The 12,409-nt window shown below is 39.1% G+C and overlaps 1 protein-coding gene across 4 annotated transcripts in view; it reads right to left on the bottom strand.

Annotated features, from left to right (window-relative positions):
* The window catches only part of Mthfd2l (methylenetetrahydrofolate dehydrogenase (NADP+ dependent) 2 like), a 109,249-nt gene that overhangs the window by 56,569 nt on the left and 40,271 nt on the right, over positions 1-12,409 (bottom strand). For all 4 annotated transcript variants that reach the window (XM_052735349.1, XM_052735350.1, XM_052735353.1 and 1 more), the window contains one exon: positions 6,924-7,016. In XM_052735349.1, the coding sequence (XP_052591309.1) occupies positions 6,924-7,016 (93 nt within the window). The remainder of the gene's footprint in view (positions 1-6,923; positions 7,017-12,409) is intronic.

Below are 12,409 nucleotides of genomic sequence, written 5' to 3'. Positions count from 1 at the left end.
TAAATGGAGAAGTAGAGTCTAGCTAAAGGATGGAAAATGGAGAATGAGAAACAGGGTATGGGAAGAAAGACTGTGTTAGTGTGGCATCAATACAGCATTCAAAACTTCTGTGATCTGTATGTGAATCTATACTCCCAGCGTGTGTGAGCTGGAGACAGTGAGCAGACTATACTCCTTTGGAATATAGTCTTGGAATTTCAGTGTTCAGCTGTTGTGAAAATTATTAATCCTCCTCCACAGAGTGAGAAGTATACCAGAGGGAAAAATGATGATTGAAAGGAATCTACCTAACAGTTGACTTGATGGGGAAGTGCTGAGAGGAAGTTAGTTGGCCGTCTTATATCATCCAAGTGTATGCACATTCCAAACCAGTGCTCTGACCGGCCCATCTGTCCGACTGTATGTTATGGTATCTGTCATTAAAAGTGTTGCAAGAGATACGCTGAAGCCAGTGCTGTGAAGGTTCCTCCCCCTGCTGGAGGGGACGGCTACGGGACAAGATGCCATTTTCAGCATGGCATCACCTGAACCCAGAAGGGAACACACCTGTGACTCGGCACTCATCTCCGAAGTCAGTTTGAGTTACTCAGATGGGCGGAGGGACTTTGGGAAGTTCCATGAAAAATTTGCGGTCCTGTCTGAACAATGATAATTCCAAGGACTTTCACAAACTTAGCACATCCCCCAGGTTCCTTTAGAAGAGAACCAAGGACTGCTATTGTCATCTTATAATGTACGTCCTATTCTAGGTGGCTGTCCCTTGCGAAGGGGACAAAACTGATTTTGTCTTGCCCTCAACTACTCCTTTCCATTCAAGTGGATACTTTAGACATCTATAATAGTCTATTTTGTCTTCAACCCCCAACTTCCTTAATCTTAACATTTGTACTCAAACCAGCCTGTTCACCACTTAACATTATGAATGATTCTTTATAAACAACTTATTTCATTCACAGGACTTTATTAACTATAATACAATGGCCACCTAGAAATATTAAGAGTTCCTCAAAATAATGTTACATTATATAAATTATCCAATAACTGGAATAAAAATTTCATATTTTAAAAATTATAATCTTAAGGCATATCAGCTAAATTTAAATCACTTTGAAGAAGTTCTTGTTTCAGACATAATCTCAAAATCAATGCATCACACTTTCATTTGGCAGTTGTTATGTATCAGATGTTGTGTGGGTGGGGTGGGGTGGGGTGGGGTGGGGTGGGTGGGGTGGGTGGGGTACATTGCAGTGGCATGGGGTAGGGGCTAGCTACACCTTTATGTATCTGAGTAGAGAAAATAAAGTAACTTCGGTGTTGTTCCTCCGGTACCATCCTTTTCCTTTTTGACGCAGGGTCTTCTATTTTCCTAAAATTTACCACGTAGTCTAGGCTGGATAGACAGTGAGCACCCAGGAACTTGGCTGTCTCCTCCCCAGCAGCAGGGTTACAAGCACATTCTATTATACCTGGACTTTCAGAGGGATTTTGTATAGTGAATTCAGATCTTAGTGCCTATGAGGCAAATAACTTTACTGACTGAATTCTCTTCCCAGTCCTGTGCCAAATACTATTCTAAGCATGTACCTACCAAGCTTTAAAAGAGAAGAAGAAATAATAATAATCAGGCTTATTCCTTCCATAGTAGAATGAAGCTGTCAGACGCCTACAAACAAGTACTCAATGCCCTAGCAACCGAGTGCCTCTGTGAGCTAAGAATGGTAGTTTCCCATAGAATTGAAGCCTCTTTCTCCTTGATGCATAGTTTAACAGGCTCTGGTTTTCTGATTTGAGATTCTGACTTATTCCAAATCTCAATTCTGGGGGTATATGTTCAAGAATTAAGAGACATACAGTTAGACCTACAAAATGAATACTATGGGAAACTGGAGCCATGAGGTCAGTCTGAACACAAGCTAATGTTACTCATGCCTCGGGATTGTTACACAGTGACTTCTTCTTTTACTCTCCTTCTGCAAGCCCATTTCCAGATTTCACCACCGAATTCTTCACTGTCATCTCTAGGAGATTATCAGTCTTTCTGACACATCACACACTCCTCCCCCTGCTCTTTCTGACTTCCAGATGGGACTGCTTCCATATATGCTGACATTGTAGTTGTGTCAGCTGACCCAGCCCTCCCTGTCCTAGCTGCCTCTGCCATTAGATCACTCTCTACCTATTCAATACCCAATGCTAATTGTATTTGCTGATTTCCCACCCAGGATGCATGGTGTGGTCATCTTTGTAATACTTTATTACTATGGTGTAGTTATAGAGACCTCTTTTTAGTACAAATTCTTGTTTTCTGTCATTACTGTAATTACCAATATCTTCATTTGTATCTTTAAATTCTATTAATAAATAGAATGAAAATGTAAAAACAATCTTTATTTGTCCCTCATAAAGCCTCAATGTTCTTCCTGGAAAATTCACACACCTAAATATTTATTTCTTCAGGATGATCACAGGGCTACATGCTGGGCTGTCCTCTGGCACTCAGTGTGTCTTTGTAACTAGTGAGAGGCATAACAGGCAGAATCAAGACAAGGAATACGATTGATTCATTCCTACTCCCTTCCCTCAAAATGTCTTCTTGCCATGGTAGCCTATGGCCAAGCTACCTTCATGTAAAACAGGACTGGAGCCCTCTGGTGGTTAAGAGGATCCTCCCCAGGAAATGGCTGTAGTGAAGAAACTAATCAACATGACCATATCCAGGCGCCCTTCTATGTCCTGATCCCTATTTGTTAATCTTGGATGTGCTCAGTTCTTTCCTTTTCCACCCCTCTTTATTTGCTTTTCCCATCTTTTGTAACACTGTAAGCCTGATTCTGATCTAGAACTTTAAGGGGGGTGGGGAGGGTGGGCAGGGATCTGTGGTTGGTATGTAAAATGAATAAAAAAAAAATTCTTAATAAGAAAAAAAAAAAAAGAACCCATGGGAGAAACTTGAGGATGGGCATCATTGACTTGTGATCATGTAAGATTTGATTCAGTCACAAGAGACTGTCAGTGGATCTCACAAGAGGATTTGCCATTTGTCATGATGACAAGACAAAACATGAGCACAAATACATGCTGAGAAATGTTTCTCCCACTAGAGGAAAATATCCATTCAATATTATAATTGATAAATGCAAACTTTGAGGAACATGGTTCACTATTTATGTCATTAACATTAAAAACACCACTTTCAAAATATAAAGTTGGTTCTGTCTAAAGTTAAGTGAGAAAGGTAAGCACTCAGAATCTGCTCATCACATTCTGAGTCTTACCTGTGGATACAAGTGTTTCTAGGACGTCAAAATGCTATTTGTCTCCCAGGAATGCATTGTGTTTCACTCGTTGTTGGTCTGTGCTCTGAAGAACTCCATTGCATCTCTAAATATACCTTCCTTCTGTTAATCTTATTCAAAGCTTTGCACCTGAATCTAACCTCTGAGGTGTAATTAAGTGTAGCAGCTTACTAATGACTCCTGGACAAGGGTACTTCCATTTTCATTCTAAAAGGAACAAGCCATTGCTCCTTGAGTTACCACATTCAGAAAAAAAATGCCTACATAATAATATGAAGTTTAATTAAGTTTGGTTGAAATAATTTAAACTGTCACTATTCTTTTCATCAAACTTAATTCCACTTGGAGCTTTTACACTCTCTTCATATTTTATAAATACTTGTGAAGTTTAAAGCCTAGAAACGACAAGTAGCATATAATTAAACAGAAAAGTGGTTATCTATCATTCAAGCTTTGGCTATAGCAAGGGATACAACAATTGACTACAAAGAAGAAATAAATACTACATGCCAAGTAAGGCCCAAAACTGGAAAACACTGGGTCCAGTAAATGAAATCCTAATAACCTTTCTCTGTTTCTGCTTGACTCTCTAGGAACCATTCTTGACAGTTTTATGGAGGCTTCAGAAGCCTGAGCTTATCTCCTGCCCTCTTCTCCATCCTTGGCTCATACCAAAGACCATAGCTTTAAGATCTCAAATGAGGTGACTTTGGCTACCTTCCCCACAGTATTTCTTATACTATCCTTCATAATGTATTAATGTACATTATGTACATAATGTACCCCAGGATATCCATTTTGGACCATACCACATACATCCCTCTGTAAGGACTTCCTATTTCTTTTCTTACTGCTTGGAATGTTCTTCTCAAAGATGCTTCCTTAAATATTTCTTGCACTTTACACGGGTCACAGAATTCACCTCAGACCATCATATGATAAAGAAAGTTTTACAGAGCTGTTTGGGGCTGTTGAGAGCCTGGGGTGCTAGAGACTGGAGAAAGCATGGGCATTCCATTCCTGAAAGACAGGTGGAGGGTGGGCCACTACTACAGCCCAGTGAGAGCCCAAGCTGTGAGCAGAGGATTACCAGCATAAGCCATAGACACAGGAGAGAGAAGCAGAAGGGAGGTAGAGGAGAGAAGAAATCGTCTACCCTCAGATTTCTTTCCCTTCCCTTCAAATTTCCTGCAGTGCTAAACCTGGCAGAAGCCAGTGGCCAAAATATACAGGTCAGGTTGTCCACATTCATCAACCTCCCTGGAACAAAGTAGGACAAGTTAGTGGACTCAGTGGGCAGATGAATGACTAGGAAGGAGACTCTACTCAATGGCCATTTCTTGAAAATTATTTTTCAGTGATCAATGCTGTGGGATGTTCTGTATGCTGTGAATATGTGTTGCTCTGATTAGTTGATAAAATGCTGATTGGCCAATAGCCAGGCAGGAAGTACAGGCAGGATAAGCAGAGAGGAGAATTCTGGGAAGAGAAAGACTGAGTCAGGAAATGCCAGCCTGCCATCCAGGAAGCAACATGTAATGGCACACAGGTAAAGCCACGGAACATGTGAAAACATATAGATTAACAGAAATGGGCTGAGTTTAAATGTAAGAACTCAGTGGTAGGCCTGAGCTAATAGCCGAGCAGTTTTAATTAATATAAGTCTCTGTATGTTTACTTGGGTCTGAACAGCTGCAGACCAGGTGGGACACAGGAAAAAACTCCAGCTACAGATCAATATCTAAAATGCTGTCTCATTCATATTCTTTCTATAGCCCTTATCTTAACCTGACATTGTTTTAAATTGATTGTGTTTTTTTGTTTTGTTTTGGGTTTTTTGTTTGATTGTTTTATTTTTTCTGTTTCCCACAAAAATATAAGCTCTACAATGGGCAGGCTTTGTCATTTTATTAACTATTGTATCCTTACAATTTGAAACATCTGCTGCACAAGAGTCCAATAATTATTGGGTGAACAAATTCAATCCTCCCTTCGCTATCTGAAACTATTCATGTCTGCTAAAATCAGAGACATGCAGTCGGCTCTCAGTATTTCTAAATAAATTAATCATACATATAAACTCTGTACTCTAGTCATTTCTGGGATCTAAAATATCATTCAGGTTACCTTATTTACTCTATTGATTAAAACTAATAAATTTAAACATGTTATACTAAACATATACATATTCACTATATTTCACATACTTTTCTTTATTTATTAAAATACAGAATAACCTAATCTCAAAACTAAAAGAAATACTGATATTCAGTGAGCACAACTTATAACACTGTACTCAGTGCATGGACATTCTGGAAGATCTGTACAAATATTTTAACAACATAAATAAAAATGTATGAAATACTTATGTCATTCAGAATATGGCAAGAGTTAATTCCTAAAATTAGCAAATATTTCTCTAGAACACTTTAAAAAATTCCTCCTGATAACTATACTGACAGGGAGCTCACCAAGAACTGGTGGGTTTAAGGGGCTCTGTTTATAATAAAATTGAGTTTGACTCTTCTTTTTCCTTATTCTTTACAAAACACATTTTTTTTTTAAAAATCTTCTTTATATATCTTCTTTCCTACAAACCAGACATGCTCGGTTTGTTGCACTGAATTTCACACACCACACTTCCTGCAAATGACCTCATTCTCCCACCAGATGCCCACATTGGGTCTAGTCCTTTAAAGTCAAGACTCCAAAGCCTACGCCTCAAGCGTGGGTGTAGTCAGAGTCGCAGGGTGGTTGTATGTCTCTTTCTCACTTAGACATTCTATTTGCACCAACACAATTTTCAAGATCAAATTCAGTTTCTTTTTTCCTGAAACTATAAGACATGACCGGCTGCAGTAGAATATTTTAAGGGGTGTTACTTTTGTTTGTGTTGCATTTGTTTAACTCTGTGAAGCTGTGATACTGTGCCTGTCTAAAAGACCTGATGGTCTAATAAAGAACTGAATGGTCAATAGCAAGATGGGAGAAAGGATAGTCCGGATTGGCAGACAGAGAGAATATATAGGAGAAAACTGGGAGAGAGGAGGAACAAGAGAAAAGGGGAGAACATCAGGGTCCAGTCACCCAGCTGTACAACCAGCAAGTCATGGAGTAAGAGTAAGATTTATGGAAGTAAAAGAGTGGGAAAAGCCCAGAGGCAAAAGGTAGAAGGGATAATTTAAGATAAAGAAAGCTGGCTAGAAACTAAGCCAAGCTAAGGTTGGGCATTCATAGTTAAGAATAAGCCTCCGTGAGTGATTTATTTGGGAGCTGGGTGGCAGGCCCCCCAAAAGAGTGAAAACAAAAAACAACAACTAGCACTGATCTGTTTCTCTAACTGTTACTCAGTGATATTTGCCAAAGCAAACTGGGAAAGTGCACATTTGTTCCCGTGCTTCACCCACCACTACAAAGGTCATTTGTGTTTCCCACTGGCGGTGACAGATGCTAACATAGGCACAGTCGCCCAATAGGATGACTACATAGAGACGAAATTCAGTCCACAGCAGTTAGTCATACATTTATCTTTGTGTGCCTCCAGTATGTTCTTCCATTGCATCAGAAATTAGGGCAGCAGTGACTCTACCATGTCATTCCACCAACTAGCAGTCACGATGGTCTTACCTGCAGCCACGATGACAATATCCGCCAGCTGAGTATGGACCTTCAGTTGTTCCCTGGGAGTGTATCTGTGAGCTATCGTCACTGTTGCATCACCTGCAAGGCAGAAGGGTCTCCATTAACGGCTACCACGCTTTCCAAAAGTTTATAGAAGTTCTAAACCTAAGGGAGGTTTTGTTGCTGCCCATGAATAGAAAAGTTGCTTTGACATGGTTAAATCACTTTGAAAATAAAAAAAAAAGAAAGAAATTCTAGATAAACCCAAATTAAAAAGTCTACCTTTCAATTGTACCTGGAAAATCAAATAAGGCTAAGGGAGGGTAAGAGCTGTCTATCCTTGGATGGACATTCTTTTCGATTTTGTATTGGCTGGTTATACATTGGTATTAGGATTGTATGCTGGCGTATTAATGATAAGGAAATAAGTACAGAAAGCAACAAGATAAATGTTCTAAAAATGGACAATTTATTGCAGAAGAATAGGTTAGAGATTAATTCTCTCAAGTGGGGACGTGAAGAACCGGATCCTAATAGAAGCAGAGTATCCATTAATGCTTCCGAGCATGGATATAACAATTTGGAAAAAGAAGAAAAGGACATTTCAAATGAGAAGATAAAGCAAATCATTGCAGGGAGTGTGTTTGGGAAAGGTAAAGAGGATTGGAGTAGAGCAGGAAGCTTTTGTATGAAAACTTGGGTGGGTTGGACAGCAATGAGGAAGGTAAGGAGCTGTGTCATCTCAAGGTATAAACAGAGTCCTGGGAAGGAGAAGGAGACAAGCATGGCGGCGAGAAGCAGCCCAGAGGGGAGTGACACAGAGGAGTTCCCCCGACAGGAGGCCCTGGGAAACTAAGGGGAGTGGAAGGCCAGGCAGCAGCTCCACCCTAGCTCCAGCCGAAGTTCGTGCAAACAGCAGACCTACAACAGTCCGTCCATTTAATGATGAGTAATAAACAAGGACTTGGTGCAGCATCAATAAACAGCCCCACAGAAGACAAGTCTAGGGTAATTTGGGGATGTGATGAAACTGTTAGGTGACTAGTGGTGACTAGTCTAGTCACGATGACTATGCATTTGTCCAAATCAAGGGGAGTATGAACCAAATGCAATCAGTTTTACCACATGAAAGTTTTAAAGGAAATCTTTTCAAAGTAGCAGGAATAAGAAAAGATTAGATAAAAATGAAAGCAAAATATGTTTTGAATAAATTACCAATATATCAAAAAGCAACAAAAAAATTGTTGTAGAAAACTGAACATTATGAACAAACATTATAATAATTTTTTAATTGGAGCTTAAAGTAATAAAAGCCAGAGGGAAGCGACATGAATCCATCCAAATTAACCTATAATGGTCAAAACTGAGAGACATTTCAGTACTGACACTGGATTTTAAAGATTAATAAAAGAACACTGTAAACAAGCAGGCAAAAATTCAGATTATTATATTCAATCCCCACCCCACCGGCCCCAATTAGAGAAATTCCCAGAAAGACTCATGTAAAGAAATTGAGATGCAAGAATTTTCCAACCAGTCAGTCAAATTAAGATTAAGAGGTGCAAACAATTTTGAAAATTCATGACCTCAGAGAATACTGTTCCTAAATGAAAGGACTTTGCTAAGACATGTGCTTTGGTTTACCTAACCCATTTGCAGAAATGCCCAAAGAACAGCTGGAGAGATGTGACATGTTTTATTACAGAAATAAGATTTTTAAAACGTGAAGATTGGACTGACAGACTTCCATGGCTTGACTACCCTCTCCTAAGTCATTCTGAAATTTAACTGCCATGGCAACAATATCAAGAGGTGGACCGGCGGTGTTTATTTAATGCATGAGAGCCTCGTGATTAACGCTGCCCTGGGAGTGGATTCCTTTGAAAGACGATTTCAGCAGCACCGTCTGGTCACACTCACCCTTCAAAGCTGGAAAGAAATGACCTCTGTCCTTCACAGATTACCGCTCTGGGGTGTTCTGCTACAGCAGCAAAAATCTGACTCAGACACTGACAAATGCAAATGTTGCTTGCTTAGATTATGTACAAAGCAACACACAAAGGTTGAATGGGAAGGGAAGGCCAAGTCTGCTGGTTGTTCAGACATAATTGTGGGAATCAACAAGTTGTTTTATAAGCTAATTAGCCAATAACACTGGCATATATTTCAAAATATAAATATTCTGAAAGATGAATTTTATTGATTAATATCAGGTAAGAAACAGAAACTGAAATCAGAAATGGAATGAGAACATTTTTCTACCAATTCTTTTATAGCATTAACAGATACTATACAAAAAGTAGAGAATGAAATCTACTGTATAATTATTAAGATAATACAAATCTTAAATATTAAAAAATATAGACAGAAAAGAATCAAAGTAAAACAAAAACATACAGAATAGGAAGTACATTGATAATTCTGACCATATGTATTTACTATAAAAATAAATAAAAATTTTCAGTCACCTATAAAGGATAATGGAAGGAACAATTCAATAGTAAATAGGACAAAGATGTACACATTAGAAAGCAAAGAGGTGGTCTGGGTGTGGTGGCACATGCCTTTAATCCCAGAACTTGGGAAACAGGCAGAAGGATCTCTGAGTTGGAGTTTTTTAAGCCAGCCTCTCACATAGTGAGTTCCAGGACAGCCAAAAAAAAAAAAAAAAAAGAGGTAAGGTAAGTGGGATGTTTTATGCCTGTAATTCCAGCACTTGGGTCATAGAGGAGAGATTTCCAAACAAAGGTCATAAAGGCTATATAAAGAGTTTAAGGCTAGACTGGGACACATACCAAAATCATCTCCCTCCAGCGGTGGTGGCTCACGCCTTTAATCCCAGCACTTGGGAGGCAGAGCCAGGTGAATCTCTGTGAGTTTGAGGCCAGCCTGGTCTACAGAGTGAGATCCAGGACAGGCACCAAAACTGCACGGAGAAACCCTGTCTTAAAAAACCAAAAAAAAAAAATTATTTTAAAGGGGAAGAAAAAAAGAAGGAAAGAGAAGGGAGAGGACAGAAGGTATGACTCAAATGAATATAAATATACAAGTTATAAATAAATTGATATAACGAATAAAATAAATCTAAGTGAACATAAATGTATAAGTAACAAGTAAAATAAATGCAATTCATAAAGCAGAAGTCACAAATGATATAAATAGAAATACACTGTAGTTGCTGAATTTAATCCACCCTTTCAGTTCATGAATTCAGACTGAATATAGAAAACACAAATAACATTACATGACTATAACATATTAAATTCTAAAAAATAAATAATATATTTTATGTACTCAACACTTTTAAGTGGTATTATTTTGGGTTGCATTGTTTTCATAAATACCAAAGCAGATAATTATGTAATTTATAAGTAATTATCCTTGATCACAATGTACTAAAGGTACACACATGAACACACATACACTAGCAATCTGCGAAGTTTGATGCGAACTAAAATCTAAACATCAATCTTCGTTAAAAACTTATTATAGTTACATTACTACTTCTTTAGTAACATCAAGCTAACTCGATACTCTAAAGTAAATTTGGCTAGAAATGCCCATAGCAGATACCAAAGTCATATTTAGACTCGACTGACTGGTGTTTATGACCTTGGTGATAACCAAACCATGGCAAGAGTCTTGGCAAGCTATTTGGTAGCCCTTGTGATGTTAGCAAAAGAAACATGAACCAAAGGAGTTAAAAGCAAAAGTGTTCAGACTTCTGACTCCTGATGAAGAGCACCTTGGTAATGTTCCTGGCACCCACCTTTCTGAACAACTATACATCTTAGTTGTCATCATGTGGAGAAGATGAGATTATGTGAAATGCAGAGATATCAGTTCATAGACATTATAATATTTCCAGTGAGAAGTAACAGTTGTCTTACTAGAATGTATTAGTTGAGACAGTGAGGGATATTTTTACACACTGTGCTGGTGGATTAAACCTGCTGTAGGTGAGAGAGAAATCTAGGATAGACTGAGCTTCTGGTGAACTCAGGGTACTACTTACTAAGATGGTGCGTTCATTGCTATAACATACCCTTGAGAGAAAATGTTTGGGCTCCTAAGTTTAGAAATTTTAGCACATGATCAGATGGCCTCCTTGCCTTGGGCATGTGGTAGGAGCTGTGCTCCAGAGGACCATCCATTTAACTTGTAGCCAGAAGCAAAAGAATACAGAGACTAAGGAACCACAATTCTCAAGAATATGCAACCAACAACCTCACGGCTTCCCACTGAGTTCCACCTTTGAAAAGCTCTATTTACTCTCCAGTACCCCCAACTCTGCCCAGGGAGTAAATCTTTAGGATCCAAGCTATGGGTAGGACAACTGGAATAAAATCGGAAATAAGGGTTCATAAATTACATGTTTACTGAGCCATGCCTATGAAACTGTTGAGTAGATGCAAAAGTCTAGAGTACAGTTGGTATTTTTGAATCACGGGGCTACAAAGAATGTTCTAGGGCAGTGGTTCTTAACCTGTGGGTTGTGGCCCCTTTCATGGTGTCCTGGTGAGGATTTCTATTGCTATGACAAAATACCATGACCAAAAAGCAAGTTGGGAAGGAAAGGGTTCATTTGGCTTACGCTTCCACATTATTGTTCACCATTGAAGGACATCAGAACAGGAACTCAAACAGGGCAGGATTCTAGAGGCAGGATCTGATACAGAGGCCATGGAGGGGTGCTGCTTATTGGCTTGCTTCCCCTGGCTCCCTCAGCCTGCTTTCTTATAGAGCCCAGGACCACCAGCCCAGGGATGGCATCCACCCATCACAGGCTGGGCCCTCCCACATTGATCACTAATTGAGGAAAGGCTTTACAGTTGGACCTCATGGAGGCCTTTCCTGAACTAAGTCTCCTTCCTCTCTGATGACTACCTTGTGTCAAGCTGACACACAAAACCAGCCAGTACACAGAGGGTCAAACGACCCTTTCACAGAGGTTGTATAGCAGATATCCTGCATATCAAATATTTACATTATGATTGATAACATTAGCAAAATTATAGTAATGAAGTAGCAACAAAAGCAATTTTATAGCTGGAAATCACCACAACATGAGGTACAGTATTAAAGGGTCACAGCATCAGGAAGGTTGAGAACTACTGACTTAGGGGATGGGTATGGATAAAGATGTCAAGTATGAATCTAATTCTGTGTTTTGAGAAGTCACTCCCAAGCCCAATCATAAATATTCCTTCATTGTTTCTAAAAATACAATGTTTTTTGCTGGCTCCTAGATTCTCATCTCCTTTTGTTGATGGCCGGAATTGGGAAACCATATTTGGAAAGGCAACTTGATGATGCTAGAATCCAGATGGGCTTGAGAACGCTGCTTGAGAAGTTGAAGGGGGAATGGCCTAGAAACAGAGTGAGCAGAAATGTCTAACAAGAATTAAAAGCCATGTACACGAGTGGTAGCTTTAATCTGCACTTAAATGGTTAGATAAATAGTCCTATTAAATGTAGGCATTGTCTTAACT

Source organism: Peromyscus californicus, unplaced genomic scaffold (genome assembly GCF_007827085.1).
Source record: "Peromyscus californicus insignis strain IS unplaced genomic scaffold, ASM782708v3 Scaffold_13__1_contigs__length_99412109, whole genome shotgun sequence".
NCBI lineage: Eukaryota > Metazoa > Chordata > Mammalia > Rodentia > Cricetidae > Peromyscus > Peromyscus californicus.
This window is presented reverse-complemented; position numbering and strand designations above follow the sequence as displayed.